The sequence below is a fragment of the Pelophylax lessonae genome, assembly GCF_965119305.1.
Source record: "Pelophylax lessonae genome assembly, chromosome: 3".
Taxonomy (NCBI): Eukaryota; Metazoa; Chordata; class Amphibia; order Anura; family Ranidae; genus Pelophylax; species Pelophylax lessonae.
The window spans coordinates 87,471,689-87,495,227 of NC_138770.1; the positions used below are offsets into that span (position 1 = coordinate 87,471,689).

The 23,539-nt window shown below is 43.3% G+C and overlaps 1 protein-coding gene across 1 annotated transcript in view; it reads right to left on the bottom strand.

Moving 5' to 3' along the window:
• Positions 1-23,539, bottom strand: part of LOC309550375 (uncharacterized protein) — a 210,783-nt gene that overhangs the window by 16,662 nt on the left and 170,582 nt on the right. The window contains exons 14-18 of the mRNA XM_082250770.1: positions 21,329-21,478; positions 19,418-19,578; positions 6,114-6,290; positions 2,740-2,881; positions 386-570 (exon numbers count right to left, since the gene is read on the bottom strand). Coding sequence (XP_082106896.1) covers positions 386-570; positions 2,740-2,881; positions 6,114-6,290; positions 19,418-19,578; positions 21,329-21,478 — 815 coding nt within the window. The remainder of the gene's footprint in view (positions 1-385; positions 571-2,739; positions 2,882-6,113; positions 6,291-19,417; positions 19,579-21,328; positions 21,479-23,539) is intronic.

Consider the following 23,539-nt stretch of genomic DNA (forward strand, 5'->3'; position numbering starts at 1 on the left):
GTCCCCCAAAATACATAGCAGACCCTGGGGAGTTTCTAATGCACACTATGAGAAGTGTGCAGCCAAATCCTTTGATCAGATTTGTTTGACTATACTTTGGGTTACAATTCTACTGACCTTTTATCTGATATTGATCCTATGCAGTCTTCAGCCTACCAGCCTATTGCCCATGCTATGCCAACTGCTTACATGACCATAAATATCTGTCAGTTGTCTAGATTTCGGTCAATCTATGGTTAAAGTTCCACTTTATCCTACTAACATGCTCTCCTGTCATGCTGCTGTGTACTGGCTGTATCTGTATAGGGGTACTAACAGAGGCCCACAATCCATGCCTTGGACACCAGGTTTCCTGTCTTTTCAGTACACACTGTATTACACTCACCTTTGGAATGTTGTACCCTCTAAAGGTGACATCTTTAGCAGTTGCATGTGGCACATTCATAGGTACAATGTCACCAACTCTCTGGATTTCATGAATGACGGCAACGGTATACGGCATCTGCTTTCTGTGCTCAGTTTGGGGTTCAGCCGATCCAATCACTCGGTCTATTTCATTTTGAACTTTCTCTGTCCAAAAAAGACCCAAGTCAGTATGATGTATATTTAGCAACAAAAGCAAATGCATGCATTTAAATGAAAAAAAAAAAAATGGTACTTCAGTATAACCATGTCACCGTTTCATACAATTACCCACAAGGTGCACCAAAATCAGTAAGATACATGAAGATACAAAGCAGGAAACTAAAAAATGTAAAACATACCTTGTTTGCAAACTGTGCAGAACAAAGCAAGAAGATCTTTTTAACCCTTATCCGGCAATCTGTTTATTCCCTAGCACAATGCCCAGTGGCAAGGCTACCTAAACTATAAAGAGGATACCTCCTCTATTTTAGAGCAAGTTTCTGGCTCTCAATTTCAGCTGTTGCTGATAGATGGGGACCAATAAGAGTGGTTCCTAATCCTGTGATCACTAGGTGAGCTGTAATATTGTGGTCACATGGAGGCTGGAGACCTAATTGACAAAAGGAACTTGAGGAAACTTAAAAATTATTCCTGGCAGTGGGGCAGCGCCCGCACTGAAAGGCTTAATTGCTCATCTAATCTAGGGGAGAGTAAATGCACTTTTACTTACCTGATCCGTAACTCCAACGGCTCCTCCACGCTCCGGTGGTGGACTGTCTGTTGGTGTCATCATGATCAATGCATGACTATGAATCTTGCATTGACCTTGATGATGTCAGTACCTTAGGCAGCTGGAGTGTGGGGGAGAAGACACTGCAGGAACCAGTCTAGCTACTAGTAAGAGTGTAGAACCTGGTCCGTAAATCTACTTTAACAATTCCTCTAGACCTAAACGAGCAATAACCCTTGCAGTGCGGGCACTTTTCAACTATACCAGAGTTGGGATTTTTAGGGAGACATCTTGTGGACCCTTAAGAGCCCCCTTGCACCCTGCTGAAGTTGATTGAGCACAGCCTATGCTTGATCTTCTGCTTCAATCTCTGATGATCGACAGCTCTGAACCTGGAAGCGATCTACAACTGAGTGTGCTTCCTGATTCATAATTTAAATAGAAGATCAGCGAATGAGACTGGTCTCCCACTGGGGGCACACAGACATGTAGAAGCAATCTGGCAGCTTTACGGACTCTTAAATCACTTCAACAAGACAGCAGGCAGCAAAGTAAAAAAAAATATATATATATATAAATATATACACAAATTCTGCTGTTACTATAGTGGTTGTGAGTTTTACAGGCCCTAACAGCTGGCACAATAGCTACAGTGGCAGCAATGAAAGGGTTAAAGTGACCTCTATTATGAGAGATTGAGGCTGTCAATAAAGGCCATCTTCCTGAAATTGCACATTGCCTGGCTGTTCCTGGCATCAGTTTTTGAGTCACAGGTCTGGAGCATGCATGTTTTAAATGGTCATTTAAAAAAAAATGCCTAGGGATGGCTGTCTCTGTACAGGTTTTCTTAAAACCCAGAGGATTGTGAAAGCAGCAGTACACCATGCAAATGGCAATGTCAGTAGAGACAAAGATATTACAAAATCCAAACCATACTATGGATTGTAATCAGAGACGTATAGTAACTAAGTAGAACTACTTCACTACTGTACTTAAGTACCGAAAGGCGGTATCTGTACTTTCCTAGAATTGAATTTTTTTCTCCTACTTCCACTTTTACTTCACTACATTTTTTCAATGATTTCAATACTTCTACTCCGATATTCTTTTTTTGTGCTGCATAGTTATAAAAATTACCACTGCCAGAACAGTAGATGGCAGGTTTCATGAAGCTCAAAACATGTGTATTATCAGCGCATACGAAAATAAATGCTACTGTATGCATAAATAAAAGCTGCATTTGAAATAATAAAAAACAATATGATGTTCAAACTTTTGACTTCTTTCTTTAATAACTACATAACACAGTACTTGTACTTTTACTTTCAGTACTTGAGTAGCAATTTTTTTTTCAAAACTACTGGTACTTTTACTTTCAGTACTTGAGTAGCAAAATTTAAAAAAAAAAACTACTTGCAATACTTAAGTACAAAAAATGTTGAATACTTTAGTACTTCTACTCAAGTCACTTTTTGATTGAACACTTCCACTTCTACTCAAGTCACTTTTTGATCGAGCACTTGTACTTTTACTCAAGTATGGGTTTCGAGTACTTTATACAACTCTGATTGTAATTGGGTACATCTTGATTTTTTTTATCTTACTTTGTATATCTGGGTTTTTCATCATTAGCAGGAGGCCCCATCTTAGAGTGGTGGATGTCGTCTCCATTCCAGCAGCAAACAAGTTGCCCACCAGTACTAGTAAATTGTTATCATGGTAATACTGAGTAGATTCTGGCTTCCCCTAGAGGAATAGAGGAAATTGGGATATTTATTGTAGATGCAATGGAGCAGCAGTTCTCCAGCAATGCTTCCAGTTCTACATATCTATTGCAGAACATATGGAAAATTAGTTGAGAAGGCAAAAAGCATGTTCAGCTCACATCAATATCCTAGCAGAAAATGCATGAAAAAGTCCCTAATGGAGACAGAATTGAAATCCTAACTGAGGTTTTATTCTACCCAAAGAAAATATTTTTGCTGTATTCCCTTTGAAGTTTCCCTTTTGAAAGATTTGTCATCTATTCTGGCTCACCAGAAAGCTGCCAAGTTTCATTTTTGCATTGAATTCTGGCTTTCCTTGCACAAAAGAGCCAGGGATGGAATCTACATGGAAAATCAATATCCTACCTTAAACACTTGCCGACTACAATACGTATATAAACAGTGCAGTTTGCAAGTAGCTTACTGGGATTATGGCTGCAGATGTCAGTCATAACCCTGGTATAATTTTTTCAGCCGGCGGGTGGCTTTTTTTGAAAGTGTTCAGAGTGGCTCATGAGCTGCTGGAACGCTTTTAAAAATGGCGGGAGGGGACTTGGGCTAACCGCTTCCTCCAGTTCACCCGAGAAATGATCCTATGATGTGGCCGGCTGCTCCCATAGACCATCAAAGAGTACATCCTCTTTGATTGCCTCCATGGCCTTGGAGGACCAGAGCGACATTATGATGTCACTGGCATAAAGCAAATAATTTTATTTAATTTTTTTTTTAAAGCGAAAGATCACTTTTTTTTTTTTTTTTGATCCTTTGCTTTTAAAGATAAAGAGGAGATTTGGAATATTTTGAAACCTAGATCTCTCCCTAAAGAGGACCCTATTTACAAGGGATGTTTACATTCTTTGTAATAGGAAAAAATTATCAAAAAAAGGGTCAATGTAAAAAAAAAAAGTAAAATAAGAAAATAAAATTGTAAAGTGCATGTGCAATTTTAAAGTGCAACATGTTGGATATCTATTTACTTGGTGTAACATCAACTTTCACATTTTACAAAACAATTGGGGCACGTATCGTGTTTTTTTTTTTTTTTTAATTTTTTTATTATTCATTTAAATATATTTTTTCCCCCAAAAAATATGTTTGAAAAACCACTGCGCAAATACCGTGTGACATAAAAACTGCAATGAACGCAATTTTATTCCCTAGGGTCTCTACTATAAAAAAATGTATACTGCTTGGGGGTTCTAAGTAATTTTCTAGTGAAAAATACTGATTTAAACTTGTAAACAAAATGTGCAAAAAATAAAAAAGCCTTGTCAGGAAGTGGTAAAAATATCAATATTTCATCACGTCTCATTGTCATAGTCAGGGCTATAGTTACCATAAAGTCCTCATTGGCCAGTGCCCAGGGTGGTAGGATTAGACGGTACATCAAAAAGTCCCAACACTTACAAAATTTTTACCTTTTTTTGTCCACCTCTAAACATTTGTCATTAAGTTCAGGAAGAGAAAGAGGAAGGGGAAAGAGGTGCAGAGGAAAATAAGAGGAGTCAGAAGATTGTTAGAGCTCTGGTAAAATAAACCCATTAAGCTTTATTTTAAGTGACCATCTAAAATTTACTTTAAAAATAAAGATTCTTATAACCCCTTTCCGAATTTTATCTGTAAAAAAAAATGAATTTAGAACAATACCCCATACTATGGATACATTTAAAAATATCCCATTGGGAACTGATGGTCAGCACCTTTGTCAGTCCTAACTCTGTTTCAGTGATGTGCAGTCAGATACAGCCATTGAGAGCCAATCACTATGGTTCTTAGTCATGTGGTTACTATTATGCCTCATAGAGATAGGCACTCTGGTAGAAGACTTTAGCTCCTACAGTGAAAGGTAGACTGTAAAAAGGTAAATTGTAACAGGTAGAATATTTTACAATCAGTTGAAATAAAATATTTTTTTTTCATTTATGCCAAATAGTCAGTTTATTAATTATTATAATATAAAACATATATCCGGTTGTTTATTAAAACAACTTGGCAAACCAAAGGTATAAATATCATTAACCACTTAAGCCCCGGAAGATTTTACCCCCTTCCTGACCAGGGCCTATTTTGCGATTCGGCACTGCGTGAATTTAACGGACAATTGCGCGGTCATGCAACGCTGTACCCAAACAAATTTGATGTCCTTCTTTTCCCACAAACAGAGCTTTCTTTTGGTGGTATTTGATCACCTGTGCAATTTTTTGATCATGCGCTATAAACAAAAAAAGAGCGACAATTTTGCAAAAATAACAATATTTTTCACATTTTTTTATATGGAATTCCCCCCAAAAAATGTAAAAATCAAAATTTTTTAACATTTTAGGCCAATTTTTTTTTTTACCATATTTTTGGTAAAAAAAAAAATCGCAAAAAGCTTATTTTGATTGGTTTGCGCAAAAGTTATTGCGTTTACTAACTAAGGGACAGATTTTTGTCATTTTTATTATTTATTTTTTTTAACGAGTAATGGCGGCGATCTGTGATTTTTTATTTTTTTTGCGACTGCGACATTGCGGCGGACAGATCGGACCCTTGACTGACATTTTTGACACTTTTGGGGGTACCAGTGACATTACTACAGTAATCAGTGCTATACATATGCACTGTTACTGTAAAAATGACACTGGGAGGGAAAGGGTTAACTTTATTTTAGAGGGAGGGGTTAAGTGTGTCCCTAGGGGCGTGCTTCTAACTGTGATTGGATGTGGCTGTGTGTAACAGCAGAGATCAACGGTCCTACATAGCAGGACCGAATGATCTGTGCTTTTACACAGGGGAGAATGACAGGCGACTTTGTTTACACTAGCCGCCTGCCTTTCTCCCTCTCCACCCGACGATCGCGAGTGACCGGCGGACATCGGGTCCACCGGTCACACGCGCGGGCTGCTTAGGGAACGAGCGGCCCCAATTGGCTCCCAGGCTAGTGACGTACCGGTACGTCACTTTGCCTGGGAGGGGCTGACCGCCGCCGTATATAGTCGGTCGGCGGTCGGCAAGTGGTTAAAATACAATGAAGATTTTTGTTAGTTAGGTAAACTAGTCATACGTTTTTATTCAAGTTAACCAACACACATGGATGCTGCTAAATTTAGCTTGACATTTAAATATTAATGACCCCCATTAATGAAAGGGATAAACAAATACAAGTATTAGATAGATCTATTTTTTAATGAAATGGAAATTAACAGTAATTGATTAAACAAGACTTGTACCTCTTGCTGTTTTGCCAGAAACGCATCAATAAGGTTCCTTTGGTCATTTATGTCCAGTGTTTTCTTCTGTTCTGTAAATACCTCCCTTATAAAAGCTTGCATTTCTTCAAAGTTCTGAAAGAATTTCTGATGGCTGCCAGGGAGTAGACCTACCAGTCTTGGAAACATGTTGTAAAGCTTAAGGGAAAAAAAACGAAAATATTTTTTAAAATGCAATTCATGTAATTGTATACTATTACATGCACATGACTAAAGGATTGGTCAGTTCAAATCTTTGCCATAAATAATGACATTGACTTTATTACATGGGTTTACATAGGGCCACAGCAGCCTTTGTCACAAGTTAGCCTTTAGTTTTGTCTATATATTCTTACCTCTTTGCTGCAGTGCTTCTGTTTTGCCTCTCTTCCCATGTGGTGTTTGGCTTCTCTGTTTCCTATGGGCGTCGCCTGCTCCACTGTGGGTTATATCCTGTTCCTGTCAATTACTTCCTGGGTCACCTCCCTGTTTGCTTCCCTATATATACACACGCTCAGTGCACTGTTCTTTGCTTGAGCAACTTCGCTGTTCTTTGAGCTCCCATCCGTGTATCCCTTGGCTATTGTATCTGATCTCCTGTGTACCGACCCGGCTTTGTTTCTCCGTCTACGTTTGTCTGCTGCCTTTCCTGACCTCGGCTTGTCTCTTGGATCTCCTTATAGTCTCCTGTTTACCCTGCACATGCCAGCGGTCTCCACATTCTCAGCTGGGCCTACCTGGGGGCCGCGACCTGGTTCCAGTCTGCTGCAAGTCCATCCCCACCATCAGGGGCCCTGGTGAAGAAGCAGGCTGGGGCTTAGACTCTGCGCCCTGGGGAATCCTGAGCTGGGGATCTATAAGGGCTCACTACCACAGACCCCTTGACAGCCTTTGATGAAAAGCATAAACTAAACAATTTAAACAATTAGAAAAATGTTACTAGAAAGAAGTCTTTGAGTTTCTGCAAATTACAAGAATGTAACTAGGATCACTATTTTCCTTAAGCTGGCCATAGTTGGGTAGAATTTCAAATGAAAGTACTTAGGGAAAAAACGTTCGTAGATTTGTTTTTCTAATCATTCGATGGTTCCAACTAAAGTTAGTTTTTACCACAAGAAAATTCGAAAGACCAGGATAGAAAATTTTTCTCGAACAAATCCACTTATTCCAAAATGAATGCTAAAAGCAAACAAAATCTTTTGAATGGCTTTCGCATATTCTGAGAATGTTCTGAAAATGTTTGTATGAATTTTTCCAAGACTTTCTGAGAATTTTTAATTGAAATTCTATCCATCTATGGCCAGCTTTAGCCAAACCATATTTTCTTGAGGTGGAAATGGAAACAATGCAATCTTACTTTCCTTTGGGGACCTAGCTCCTGGAAAAACCTTCAATAACTGAACAAAAGGAAGCACCATACCACCAAAGGGTCCCCCAGTTTTGAAACAATTTGAACTATTTCCACCAAGCTGCTGTGACAATCATCCTAATTTCCCACCAACCCCACATTTTTTTTTTTTTGATGAATTAATTTTTTTTAAATACATTTTTATTGGTTTTTCAAATGAATAACATGAACGGCAATACAAAGAATTTTGTGATAGACAACAAAACACATAAGAAAAGGTATTGTGAATACAGAGTACAACATGGCTTGACCTTAAAATGAACAGACTGGGTCTGAACATCAGCTTCTTGCCAAATGGTCAGCTCATAGGTGAGTTGACCAACCCCACATTTAAGCCATTATAAAAATCTGAAATGAGGGAGAATGGATAGTTAAAAGCTTCCCACATTGTCTGCAGCTTCTGGTCTAAAGTCCCAGCATGCTCTATAGAATCTACCGTTGTGGCTTATTTTTATTTAGATGACCCTCAACCATAAATCAGGTAAAACCTCCATCTTCCTCAGTTTAAGCTCTCATCTTAACACTTTCTAGACACTTCCCTTCACTTAGTCATGCATATTCACCACCAATTTTACTGTGTATATACACAGTATATATGAATATTTTTTTTTCTTGAATTATTAACATTGTCATTTAGGTAAGTTACCTTCATTGAACATCATTGGCGTGAAGATATTTCTTTAATTTTTGTCATTAAAACAGAATACTTATAGTAGAAAAAAAATCTACATACATAGATATCTGGTGTGTCAGCAACAGGTGCAACAATTTTATATAGCCACAAATAAAAATGCCTCATCAGGCCATTATCTAGTTGCAACTAAGCTGTTGCTCCCAGGAGTGCTATCTTCTGGGATGCAACCTGGGTAATGACAGTCTTGGGATAGCACATAATTGCAACTGGATGACCACAGTTGAGGCTTAGTACCATCCCAACTAATGTCACTTCCATAGAGCAGGGCTCTTTGTTTTTGTGGGGGCCATCCCCACACTTAATGGAAACACCATGCCTCTATTTAGGGCCTCTATACTGGGCATCTCAGCATCTCCCCATGAAGTGGCTCTGCTACAATATGTGCATAGCATAGTTTTGTTGGTTTAACCCACTTTTTTAACCAAGTAAATCTTTCTTTGCCATCCTGGGATTTGCTTTCCTTTCTACCCTATATTTTCTCTTTAGCTTAGCTCTGATATTCTTTTACTTTCTACTTGTTTACAACTACACTTTACTGAGCCTGAAACTGAGTATTTAGTGTATTTATTAGTTGTGATATTGCTTAGCACTAAGACCTAGGTCTTGTAGGAAAACCAGTTATGAATATTTTTTTTCACTGGTGTATATATTACAGAAGCAGCTTACTACTTATTGTTTACTCTAATATGATTTACAAGTGGGTTCGTTTTAAACGTTTTTTGGGCTAGAGTACATTGTGTGAATTTTTGTATGCTCGTGTTGTGTGTTTTTTTTTTTTTTGTAATCGTAAAAAAAAAAAAAAAAATGTAATGATTGATGTGCAATAAATTGTTTGTGATTCTCAACTTGAGAAACACCTACAAAATATACATGTTTTACTTAAATTATATTTTTCAATTTATAAACAAAAGTGTAAAGCTGACATATAACTGTATAGAGGGCAGCCTTTGCTGCCTTGATTAATGTAATTCTTAATTTCTTCTCAAGACCCCAAGGAAATCTGAAAATACAGATTTTGCCAAAGTTGAAGGCTGGCCCCTCCTTCACTGAGCTAAACATGTGTTATTCTTGATTGAGGTTTCCTAACAAATAGCTATGTATGTATGTGGTTGGCTGTAATCCTATTGTAACTCAGAAGCCACATACTCCACTCCTGGCCAATATCCTTGAATGTTGACTTCAAGATTGTAAAACTTAACTAATACAGAAGGCTAAATGATATAATTACAATCTCAGGACTCATTCTTGGGCACACACAAGACGTATATATACAGTATCTCACAAAAGTGAGTACACCCCTCACATTTTTGTAAATATTTTATTATAACTTTTCATGTGACAACACTGAAGAAATTACACTTTGCTACAATATAAAGTAGTGAGTGTACAGCTTGTATAACAGTGTAAATTTGCTGTCCCCTCAAAATAACTCAACACACAGCCAATAATGTCTAAACCGCTGGCAACAAAAGTGCGTACACCCCTACGTGAAAATGTCAAGGTTGGGCCCAAAGTGTCAATATTTTGTGTGGCCACCATTATTTTCCAGTACTGCCTTAACCTTCTTGGGCATGTAGTTCACCAGAGCTTCACAGGTTGCCACTGTAGTCCTCTTCCACTCCTCCATGATGACATCATGGAGCTGATGAATGTTAGAGACCTTCCATTTCTCCACCTTCCGTTTGAGGATGCCCTACAGATGCTCAATAGGGTTTAGGTCTCGAGACATGCTTGGCCAGTCCATCACATTTACCCTGAGCTTCATTAGCAAGGCAGTGGTCATTTTGGAGGTGTGTTTGGGGTCGTTATGTTGGAATATTGCTCTACAGCCCAGTTTCCAAAGGGAGGAGATCATGCTCTGCTTCAGTATGTCACAGTACATATTGGCATTCGTGGTTCCCTCAATGAACTGTAGCTCCCCAGTGCCGGCAGCACTCATGCAGCCCCACACCATGACATTCCCACCACCATGCTTAACTGTAGGCAAAACACACTTGTCTTTGTACTCCTCACCTGTTTGCCGCCCCACACGCTTGACACTATCTGAACTTATATCTTGGTCTCATCAGACCACAGGACATGGTACCAGTAATCCATGTCCTTAGTCTGCTTGTCTTCAGCAAACTGTTTGCTGGCTTTCTTGTGCATCATCTTTAGAAGAGGCTTCCTTCTGGGACGACAGCCATGCAGACCAATTTGATGCAATGTGCCGTGTATGGTATGAGCACTGATAGACTGACCCTCACCCCCCCCCCCCCATCCCTTCAACCTCTGCAGCAATGCTGGCAGCACTCATCCGTCTATTTCCCAAAGACAACCGCTAGATATGATGCTGAACTTGTGCACTCAACTTCTTTGGTGGAACATGGCGAGGCCTGTTCTGAGTGGAACCTGTCCTGTTAAACCACTGTATGGTCTTGGCCACTGCGCTGCAGCTCATTTTCAGGGTCTCGGCAATCTTTTTATAGCCTAGGCCATCTTTTGTAGAGCAATAATAATTTTTTCCGATCCTCAGAGAGTTCTTTGCCATGAGGTTCCATGTTGAACTTCCAGTTACCAGTATGAGAGAGTGAGATTGATAACACCAAATTTAAGACACCTGCTCCCCATTCACACCTGAGACCTTGTAATGCTAATGATTCACATGACATTGGGGAGGGAAAATGGCTAATTGGGCCCAATTTGGACATTTTCAGTTAGTTATTTTGAGGGGACAGCAAATGTACACTGTTATACAAGCTGTACCCTTACTACTTTACATTGTAACAAAGTGTCATTTCTTCAGTGTTGTCACATGAAAAGCTAAAATAAAATATTTACAAAAATGTGAGAGGTGTACTCACTTTTGTGAGATATTGTATTTAGTCAGGTCGAAACAAGAACCGAGTCCATTTAGCTCAACCGATAGAAAAAAAAAAGGACCAAACAAATAGAAAACCTCCATGTCCAATCCCATACCCAAAGTTGATCCAGAGGAAGACAAAAAAACTCCAATTAAGCATGATCCATTGTCAGGGTCCGGACTGGTAGCCGGAGCCGTGCAGGGAGTGGATCCGCTGTGTCAGTGAGGGATTGGCGTGGACCGTACCGGAGGATCGGTTCTAAGTAGTTACTGGTTTTCACCAGAGCCCGCCGCAAGGCGGGATGGGCTTGCTGCGGCGGTAACTACCAGGTCGTGTCCTCTGGTAGCGGCTCAACCTCACCGACTGCTGATATAGGCGTAGTACAAAAGGGACAGGCAGAGGCGTAGTCAGACGTAGCAAAGGTCAGGGCAGGCAGCACAGGTTCAGAGGCGATAGTCGTTAGCAAAGGGTTCGGCAACAGGCAAAGGATTACACAAATAACGCTTTCACTAAGGAAACAAGGCAACAAACATCCGGCAATGGCTGGAAGGGGCAGGTCACTTATATAGGAAACAGGAAACAGGTCACAGGAAACAGGTCACAGGAAACAGGAAACAGGTCACAGGAAACAGGAAACAGGAAACAGGTCACAGGAAACAGGAAGGGAGGTTTGGACCAGACACCAATTACTGGTGCACAGGCCCCTTAAATTTCAAACGACCTGCGCGCGCTCGCCCTATGGTGCAGGGGCGCGCGCTCCGGGAACCATGTGAGCGGGGAGCGGAGGAGGGAGCCGGAGCGGGCACATGTGTGTGGATCTGGAACGAACGCTGCAAGCGCTCCGGTCCAGAAGCAGGGACCGGAGCGCTCAGCGTTACAGTACCCCCCCCTTAGGTCTCCCCCTCTTTTTGGTACCCAGAAACCTGAGGATGAGGTTACGGTCCAAGATATTCTCCTCTGGCTCCCAGGATCTCTCTTCAGGACCGCAGCCCTCCCAGTCCACCAAAAAATATCTTCTCCCCCTGACCAATTTAGAGGCCAATATCTCCTGAACGGAGAAGACATCCGAGGTACCGGATACAGGCGTGGGAGGAAGATTCTTGGGGGAAAAGCAATTAAAGACCGCAGGCTTGAGGAGGGAGACATGAAAACAGTTGGGAATTTTAAGGGAGGGAGGGAGATGGAGTTGGTAACACACAGGATTGATCCTCTTCTTGACCTTGTAGGGTCCCAAATAACGAGGACCAAGCTTGTAACTAGGAACCCTGAAGCGGACGTACTTGGAGGAGAGCCAAACTCTGTCCCCAGGAACCAGGACAGGAGGAGACCGACGTTTCTTGTCCGCTTGGATTTTCATGCGGGATGAGGCCTGTAAGAGGGACAGGCGCGTCTCACGCCAGATGGCAGAAAAGTCTTGCACCAGGTCATCCACTGCAGGTACACCGGAGGAGGAGGATAACGGCAGAGGAGGCAGAGGATGACGACCGTAAACCACGAAGAAGGGAGACTTGTTGGTGGCGGAAGACTCTTTGTGGTTATAGGAGAACTCTGCCCACGGGAGGAGGTCGACCCAATCGTCTTGACGGGAGGAAACGAAGTGGGGAAGGTAGTCGCCCAAGATTTGATTGACCCGCTCTACTTGTCCGTTGGTTTGGGGGTGGTATGAAGAAGAGAAATCCAGCTTGATTTTAAGCTGTCCACAGAGAGCCCTCCAGAACTTGGACACAAACTGGACTCCTCTATCGGAGACAATATGTGAAGGCAGGCCGTGTAACCGGAAGATGTGTCAGAGGAAATGCTTGGCCAACTGAGGTGCGGATGGTAAGGCTGGCAACGGGATGAAGTGCGCCATCTTCGAGAAGCGATCTACGACGACCCAAATTATCGTTTTCCCGTGAGATGGTGGTAGGTCCGTAACAAAGTCCATCGCGATATTGGACCAGGGGGTCTCTGGTATGGGAAGTGGCTGGAGAAAGCCGGCGGGTCTTTGGCGAGGGGTTTTGTCTCTGGCACATACAGAGCAGGACTGTACAAATTCAGAGATGTCCTTCTCCAAGGATGGCCACCAATATCTCCTGGAGATAAGTTGTAGAGTCTTTCGGACGCCAGGATGTCCTGCGAGAAGAGAAGAATGTCCCCACTTAAGAACCTTTAGGCGAAGACGGGGAGAAACATAGGTCTTTCCGGGAGGGAGGTTACGCAAGTCTATAGGTGCCACGGTGACCAGACATTCCGGGGGCACAATGTGCTGTGGCTTGACTTCCTCTCCTGTGACATCAGACGAACGAGAGAGGGCATCGGCCCTGAGGTTCTTGCTCGCTGGACGAAAGTGGATCCGGAAGTTAAATCTGGCAAAAAATAGAGACCAGCGAGCTTGGCGGGGATTTAGTCTCTGAGCAGACTGGAGGTAAGATAAATTTTTATGATCCGTGTAGATGTTCACGGGATGTACCGATCCTTCCAGTAAATGCCGCCACTCTTCCAAGGCCAGCTTGATGGCGAGTAATTCTCTATCCCCAATAGAATAATTTCTTTCAGCGGGAGAGAAAGTCTTAGAGAAAAACCCGCAAGTAACCGACTTGCCTCTTGTAGTCTTTTGCATGAGCAAAGCACCAGCACCAACAGAGGAAGCGTCTACTTCCAGGTAGAACGGCTTAGTAGGATCCGGTCTGGACAGAACTGGGGCGGTGGCAAAGGCAGACTTAAGAGCGCTGAAGGCCTTCTCGGCCTGGGGCGGCCAAGATTTCGGGTTAGCCCCCTTCTTGGTTAGGGCTACAATTGGTGCCACAAGGGTGGAGTAATGCGGGATGAACTGTCTATAATGGTTTGCGAATCCGAGGAATCGCTGGATGGCCTTAAGGCCAGAGGGACGAGGCCAGTCCAGGATGGCAGACAGTTTGGCAGGATCCATTTGTAGTCCCTTGGCAGAAATGATGTAGCCCAGGAAGGGAAGGCTGGTACGGTCGAACAAACACTTTTCAAATTTAGCGTAGAGACGGTTCTTTCTGAGACGGGAGAGTACTAAGCGGACATGAGCACGGTGTTGATCCAAGTTAGTAGAGAAGATGAGGATGTCATCCAAATAGACCACGACACAGGTATAGAGCAGGTCTCGGAAAATGTCGTTAACGAACTCCTGGAAGACCGCTGGAGCGTTACAGAGCCCGAAAGGCATGACTAAGTACTCAAAATGCCCGTCTCGGGTGTTAAAAGCCGTCTTCCACTCGTCACCCTCTCGGATGCGAATAAGGTTATAGGCCCCTCTGAGATCCAACTTGGTGAAGTACTTGGCGCCTTGTAACCGGTCAAAGAGTTCCGTAATCAGGGGAAGAGGGTAACGGTTCTTTACAGTAATGCTATTGAGACCCCGAAAGTCTATGCAAGGCCTAAGGGCACCGTCCTTCTTCGCAACAAAGAAGAATCCTGCTCCGGCAGGAGAAAAGGATTTCCTGATAAACCCTCTCTGCAGGTTCTCCTGGATATACTCTGACATGGCTAGAGTCTCTGGAGGGGAGAGAGGATAGATTCTTCCCCTAGGCGGCGTAGTGCCAGGTTGCAAGTCAATGGGGCAGTCATATGGCCTATGTGGAGGCAACACCCCTGCCTGTTTCTTGCAAAAAACGTCTGGAAAATCCGCATATGGTTCAGGCAGACCGGGAGGAGGAGAAATAACAGGTGCAGACTTGACTCGTACCGACTTGAGACATCTGCCGAAACAAGCCGAACCCCAGCTTCGAACCTCTCCGGAGGTCCAATCCAGAACGGGACAATGGCGCTGGAGCCAGGGCAGACCCAAGAGGAGTTCTGAGGTGCAATGGGGTAACACAAAAAACTCCAATCGCTCAGAATGCAGGACTCCGATGTCCATCTGGAGGGGTTCTGTACGGAACTGCACCATACCGTCGAGTCTCTCTCCATTAACTGTGGAGATGAAGATGGGCTTCAGTAAACGAACCACAGGGATGTGGAACTTGTTCACCAGCGAGGCGTCGATGAAGTTACCGGCTGAACCGGAATCCAGAAAGGCAGAGGCAGCAAAGGAGATCTTGGCGGACACGGAAATCCGCACGGGTACCGTAATGCATGGAGAGGAGGTATTCACACCTAGCAACGCCTCTCCCACGTTGACTAGGTGCGAGCGTTTCCCTGACGCGGTGGACGGAGAGGACAGTCCTTTAGAAAGTGCTCAGTACTGGCACAGTACAAACAGAGGTTCTCATCTCTACGGCGGTTCCTTTCTTGCGTGGTCAGGCGAGACCGATCCACCTGCATGGCTTCCTCGGCGGGAGGCCCAGAAGAGGGTTGCAGTGGAGGCTGGAAGATAGGCGCCAATGAGGAAAGCGTCTGGGACGAGCACTTCCCTTTTCCTGTAGCAGTTCCTCTCGTCGCTCAGCAAAATGCAGGTCAATCCTGGTGGCCAAATGGATGAGGTCACTCAGGTTGGTAGGGACTTCTCGTGCGGCCAGGACGTCCTTTATGGCGCTGGACAAGCCTTTCTTAAAGGTAGCACAGAGCGCCTCGTTATTCCAGGAGAGTTCCGAAGCCAGGGTGCGGAAACGGATAGCATAGTCTCCGACAGAGGAACTCCCCTGGGACAAGTTCAATAACGCAGTCTCTGCTGAGGCAGCCCGGGCTGGCTCCTCAAAAACACTCCGGAATTCCACAAAGAAACTCTGGACACTGGCAGTGGCAGGATCGTTGCGGTCCCAAAGTGGTGTAGCCCAGGCCAGGGCCTTCCCCGAAAGCAGGCTAACGACAAATGCCACCTTGGCTCGCTCCGAGGGGAACAGGTCAGCCGACATCTCCAGGTGAAGGGAGCATTGGGATAAGAATCCGCGGCACAACTTGGGATCACCGTCGTACTTGGCCGGCATGGACAGACGGACTCTAGAAGTGGCGGCGGCCACAGGCTGCGGTGGTGAAGCAGATGCAGGCGGTGGAGGCGGCTGCTGCTGTGCTGGAAGAAGCTGCTGCAGCATGGCGGTCAACTGTGCCAGCTGTTGACCTTGCTGAGCGATCTGCTGCGACTGCTGGGCCACAACTGTAGTAAGGTCCGCGATACTAGGCAGAGGCACATCAGCGGGATCCATGGCCGGATCTTACTGTCAGGGTCCGGACTGGTAGCAGGAGCGGTGCAGGGAGTGGATCCGCTGTGTCAGTGAGGGGTTGGCGTGGACCGTACCGGAGGATCGGTTCTAAGTAGTTACTGGTTTTCACCAGAGCCCGCCGCAAGGCGGGATGGGCTTGCTGCGGCGGTAACTACCAGGTCGTGTCCTCTGGTAGCGGCTCAACCTCACCGACTGCTGATATAGGCGTAGTACAAAAGGGACAGGCAGAGGCGTAGTCAGACGTAGCAAAGGTCAGGGCAGGCAGCACAGGTTCAGAGGCGATAGTCGTTAGCAAAGGGTTCGGCAACAGGCAAAGGATTACACAAATAACGCTTTCACTAAGGCAACAAGGCAACAAAGATCCGGCAATGGCTGGAAGGGGCAGGTCACTTATATAGGAAACAGGAAACAGGTCACAGGAAACAGGTCACAGGAAACAGGAAACAGGTCACAGGAAACAGGAAGGGAGGTTTGGACCAGACACCAATTACTGGTGCACAGGCCCCTTAAATTTCAAACGACCTGCGCGCGCTCGCCCTATGGTGCAGGGGCGCGCGCTCCGGGAACCATGTGAGTGGGGAGCGGAGGAGGGAGCCGGAGCGGGCACAGGTGAGTGGATCTGGAACGAACGCTGCAAGCGCTCCGGTCCAGAAGCAGGGACCGGAGCGCTCAGCGTTACATCCATATTGCCTCCTGGGGGATCAAGAAGGCATTTTTCCCCCTCTGGAGCAATATAATATTTCCTGTATCTGCTACCCATGGTGTGGTGTCATTACCTCTGTTCCTCCAAATGTAAAGTGCCCCTTTCTGACAGCGAATAACTTAACACTAACTTGTGAACTTAACACAAGTTCACAATATGGATCACTTATGTACCTGTACTTATACATGTTCATCATATTCTAAATCTAATGTTCTCAAAATAGAATAAATTCAATTGCTCTAATCCAGGGGTCTCCAAACTATGGCCCTCCACTTGTTCTGTAACTACAATTCCCATCATGCCTAGGCATGTCTGTGAATGTCAGAATTTTACAATGCCTCATGGGATGTGTACTTCCGCAATGGCTGGAGGGCCATAGTTTGGAGATCCTGCTTTAATCTTTCCTCGTAGCTGAGTTCCTCCTTGCCTCTTATCAGTTTGGTTACCCTTCTCTACTTTCTCCAGTTCCCTGATATCCTTTTTGTGAACTGGTGCCCAAAACTGAACTGCATATTCTAGATGAGGTCTTACCAATGATTTGCACTGGGGCAAAACCAAGCCTTTCTCTCTGTGGTCCATACCTCTTCTTTTTTTTTTTCATGTTCAAATATTTTATTGGAGAACAAAGTAAACAGGTAACAACAATTTGTAAACAGAGTGACAAGATAAGTACAATCCACATGTACTAACAGAATATCGGCTACAATAACCATGGGTCGAACTTAGGAGTAGGTGGATAAGAGGCAACAAGGGGGGCTGTGGCTAGAGATCTGCGACCGGCTTTGCCAGCCCACAGGCACCCCATAAAGGGAACACTCTGTGCCAAGTGGGGGGGCGCAGCCGAGGAGCAGGCGAATCAAGGACGAACATAGCCCAATATCACAGTATCATGTGAGAAAGGGTAGGTGGGTGTGGGAATCCACATGGTTATCCAACTAGACGGGGGAAACAGTGGTTAGAATCGGTAAAACCAAGAGAGCAGGCTAAATATGGGGGCCTGCGTGGTGTACTCCGTTGTTCTTGACACGCTCAAACAGGTGTGTTGTTGATGCCAGAACTGAAACTTGTGGAGAGGTGGAGCAGGGAAGGGGCGGGGGGAGGAGGAAGAGGGGAGCAGAAGGGGACAAAAGGAGGGGGAGGGCAGAGGGGGAGGTAGAGCAGAGCTAGGTCCATACCTCTTTTAATGCAAGAATTATTTTGCTTGCTTTAGAAAGTGCAGCTTGGCATTGCATGCCATTAATAATTCTATTATTTAACAGAATACCCACATTTTTTTTCCACCATTGACTCCCCCAGCTATTCTCCTCCTAGAATGCATGAGGCATGCATGTTTTTAGCCCCCAAGTGCACAAGCTGATATTTTATCAACATGAAACCTCATTTTCCACATAGATACCAAAGTAAATAGTGGATTGAGGCTGGTTTGTAAATTGGAGACATCGTGTAAAGACATTATTAATCTACTACATTGCTTGATCTCCTCTGCAAACACACAAATGTTACTTTAAATCCCAACCTCTATATTATTTTAAAATAGGTTAAAAATCAAGGGTCCCAACACTGAACCTTAGGGTATGCCACTAATCACCTCAGACCATTCAGAGTATGAATCATTAACCACTACTCTCTGAATTCTGTCTTTTAGCCAGTTTTCTATCTATTTACATACTGAATATATTCTAAGCCTGTACACTTTAACTTGCACATTAATTTTGTGTGGGGAACTGTGTCAAACGCTTATGCAAAATCAAAGTATACTACGTCCATACTAAGTTTTTGTTAACCTGCTCCTAAAAAGATATCAGATTTGTTTGACAACTTCAGTTTTTATACTGACTATTGCTTAAAATATTATTTTCCAGCAAAAACTCTACTATAAGATATTTTATTAAACTCTCAAGTATTTTCCCTATTAATGTATAGAAGTTAAACTAACCAGTCTGTAGTCGGTGTGGGTTTAGGCCATCTAATCCAGGTGATTTTCTCACCTTTATTTTGTCTAAATGCTTTTGGACTATATAAGATTTAAGCCATTGTGGATCATTTTGGACTCTGTCAATACTATCCCCAAAGCTGTTGCCAATAGCAGGCAATCAAATTTCATCCTTATTGTTAATAAAAAAATAAATAAAAAATAAATTGTTAATGTTTACAACGAGTCTATCTTTTCTAGAGTTTTCATGCATTTTGCCCCCTTGCAACTACTAGTTGAGGTAATTAACCAACCACCAACCACTATTGGGAGGAAGTCAACCTGACAGGTTATAAGAACTTTACCAATTGTATCAACTCCTGCCTTCAAGAAGCCTGACTAAGCATTCATTTTTTGTGCCCCAACAGGTACTGAGGTACTAATCCCAACACTTCGGACTGCACTCTGATATTTATAGGTACTCTAATCATCTAGGATTCTCTCTTACATGGCATGATATTTGTAAAGTCAATTTAAAAACAAACCTCTTCTTATAGTCTGGGAACATTTGAACTGGAGAGAAAAGGCTCAACCCTTTCCACTGTTGATTGTGCTTACCCTTATCATAATACCTCCAAAGCTTTTGACATTTTCATTAATTATACGTATAAGCTTCAGTATGGTTGGATCATCATATTCAAATCTTTCACCCAGTAATATAGACACAATTATGTTGGCTACCGCAGCATTGATGATGCTCATATTTTCAAAGGGTTCCCCTTAAAGAGAAAACAAAGATTTGAAATAACTAGATTCATGTCAAATCCAGTCAACTTTCTTTAAACAAACCGTATTATCTTGGAGTAGCGGTCAAGAAAACCCAAGCTTACTCATTGACCTTCAGACTTGTAGGAGGAATTGCCTGACAAAAACATTTTCTGTGGGTTCTTCCAACATAGGTTCCTTTCAACCATTCCTTTCTCTTGGTTAACAAAATGTTACTGAGCTACAGGTCTGTTTTGTTACTTTTCTTTATAGTGGTCATTTAACAAAAAAGGGAATTAAAGCAGGCCAGTAACTCTCCTTACCAAGCAATTAGCTTTCCTATATGGATTTTTCATAGGAAAGCTCTATTCAAGTCCATTGAAGGTTCTTACTTTAACTGAATGTGTTGGCTGTTTTTTTGCATAAATAAATGACTTTGACTATTTTATCCCTTGGTCTGGTGCCCTTTGGTGGTGCTGGGGTACTCACTGGAAGAGAGCCTTGTCTGTTGTGAGAGGCCTAACCTATGTCAGTAAACTCCCCAAATGTTTTTGTCCTCTGACTGCTTTGTATGATCTCACTTCAAGTACGAGTGCCTCTTGGATGTTTTTTTCTTCATTGGAGATTAGATGTGCTTCATTATGTTTACAAGGAACTCAAACTTTAGTATAAACTCACCTTTGTGGTTTCTAAAGTTTGTATTCTATTGTAATTTTTCCAGGTGGTCATGACAGACCCAATAAGCTTTTTAAATTAAATTATGTAATATGGGGGTCCCCAACCCCCGGGCTGTGGCCTCAGCCAGGCCACAAAGGTTGCACAGCCTGAGGTGTGGCAGCAGGCGAACAGAGAGATGACATCATCTCTCACTGCCCGCCTGCATCACCTCTGTTCCGCCCTCACAGCCAGGCAGCTACACTGTTGGAGGTGAGGTGGGCAAGCAGAGAGATGAGATCATCTCTCAATGCCTGCCCCGCATCACTGCTGTTCTCTCTCACTAGGAACCCACCACTCCAGGCCTGCCTCTGTGTTCTGTGGACTAATGCACATGCCTGTGCTGCAACCAGTGTAGTAACAATTTGCATTTGATGGCAGATAATGGTGTCAAGTTACAAACCGCATCTGGTGGCAGGTGACAACCCGCATCTGGTGGTAGGCGACGTGACAAGTGACGCGCTGCTTCTAAAAGCAGATGACATGGCAAGTGACACACTGAATCTGAAGGCAGGCGACGTGGCAAGTGACACACTGCATCTGAAGGCAGGCAACGTGGCAAGTGACACACTGCATCTGAAGGCAGGCGACGTGGCAAGTGACACACTGCATCTGAAGGCAGGCAATGTGGCAAGTGACACACTGCATCTGAAGGCAGGTGACATTGCAGGTAAAACGCTGCATCTGGTGGCAGACTCTTCATTATGGTGAGTTTAACTATTTCATTTTATGTTACAATGTAATAATAGAAATAATGCACTTCAATTATCCTGACACCATATCAATCATGGTGTCGTGATAATTGAAGTGCTAACACCACCCATTTCCCCAACAAATTGCCTGGGAAGAACAGCATAAACCCACCCCTCCGGGGCTTGGCACCATTTTCTGTCACAACGCCGGTCCCCAAAAAGGTTAGGGTCCACTGATGTAATTAACATTTTTCTTTTTAGCCTTATTGTATTGCCTCACTTATAGTACGTGGCTTTCAGAGTCCCATAGTGTGGTAGAAGGCTTTTTTCCTTCCTGTGGTTTCTCTTATAAACTCACCTTTGTAGGATTTGAATTCTTCCAGTAAACACTGTGCTTCCTCTTGAATTTTGTTTTCTATAGATTTAGTTCCCATTCCGAAATCCCGTAATGTTGAAAGTGTAAACCGTCTCATTACCTTCCAGTTCTCTCCATGGGCACCGATTACACCTAAAAAGAATTTTCATTTTTAATGATTTTTCTAGGTTAAGCAACTTTTAGTTTGCTTTACTGAATTATATATTATATTATATTATTGTATATGTCACAAATTAATCTTTATTTCAACTCCATATACAGTATCTCACAAAAGTGAGTACACTCCTCACAATTTTGTAAATATTTTATTGTATCTTTTCATGTGACAACACTAAAGAAATGTCACTTTGCTACAATGTAATGTAGTGAGTGTACAGCTTGTATAACAGTGTAAATTTGCTGTCCCCTTAAAATAACTAAACACACAGCCATTAATGTCTAAACCGCTGGCAACAAAAGTGAGTACACCCCTAAGTGGAAATGTCCAAATTGGGCCAAATTAGTAATTTTCCCTCTCCAGTGTCATGTGACTCATTAGTGTTACAAGGTCTCATGTGTGAATGGGGAGCAGGTGTGTTAAATTTGGTGTTCTCGCTCTCACTCTCTCATACTGGTCACTGGAAGTTCAACATGGAACCTCATGGCAAAGAACTCTCTGAAGATCTGAAAAAAAGAATTGTTGCTCTATATAAAGATGGCTTAGGCTATAAGAAGATTGCCAAGACCCTGAAACTGAGCTGCAGCACGGTGGCCAAGACCATACAGCAGTTTAACAGGACAGGTTCCACTCAGAACAGGCCTCTCCGTGGTGGACCAAGGAAGTTGAGTCCTTGTTCTCAGCGTCATACCCAGAGGTTGTCTTTGGGAAATAGATGTATGAGTGCTGCCAGCATTGCTGCAGAGGTTGAAAGGGTTGCGGGTCAGCCTGTCAGTGCCCAGATCATATGACACACACTGCATAAAATTGGTCTGCATGGCTGTCTTCCAGAAGGAAGCCTCTTCTAAAGATGAAGCGCAAGAAAGCCCACAAACAGTTTGCTGAAGACAAGCAGACTAAGGACATGGATTACTGGAACCATATCCTGTGTTTTGATGAGACCAAGATAACCTTTTTTGGTTGGTCAAGCGTGTGAGGTGGCAACCAGGTGAGGAGTACAAAGACAAGTGTGTCTTGCCTACAGTCAAGCATGGTGGTGGGAGTGTCATGGTCTGGGGCTGCATGAGTGCTGCCGGCACTGGGGAGCTATAGTTCATTGAGGGAACCATGAATGCTAACATGTATTGTGATATACTGAAGCAGAGCATGATCCCCTCCCTTCGGAAACTGAGCCGCAGGGCAGTATTCCAACATTCTAACGACCCCAAACAACTCCAAGATGACCATTGCCTTGCTAAAGAAGCTGAAGGTAAAGGTGATGGACTGGCCAAGCATGTCTCCAGACCTAAACCCTATTGAGCATCTGTGGCATTTTCATACGGAAGATGGAGGAGTGCAAGGTCTCTAACATCCACCAGCTCCATGATGTCGTCATGGAGGAGTGGAAGAGGACTCCAATACAAACCTGTGAAGCTCTGGTGAGCTGCCCAAGAGGGTTAAGGCAGTGCTAGAAAATAGTGGTGGCCACACAAAATATTGACACTTTGGGCCCAATTTGGACATTTTCACTTAAGGGTGTACTCACTTTTGTTGCCAGCGGTTTAGACATTAATGGCTGTGTGTTGAGTTATTTTGAGGGGACACCACATTTACACTGTTATACAAGCTGTACACTCACTGCTTTACATTTGTAGCAAAGTTTCATTTCTTCAGTGATGTCACATGAAAAGGTATAATAAAATATTTGTAAAGCAAAGGAATCGTCCAACAAGAACGGCCAACAGAAAAGATTCCTACCACAGCACCACTAAAATACCGCTACACGCTACAACACTTTAAGTGAAGTTAGCGCATTTAAGAATGATATTAAATGATGCTGGCTAACATTTGCAATAAATAACATATAAAATAATACATTTCCTATACAAAGAAAATTAAAATGCAGCGCATCAGAAAAAGTCCCAGAATGTTGCAATAAGCTTGAGGTGATTAATACAAGTGCATAGATGTAACTATATATAATTCCTCTTCGTGAAAATCCTTAGATGTACACGCATGCATATGCCGACCATCACACCGCGTGAAGGGAAGGGTGA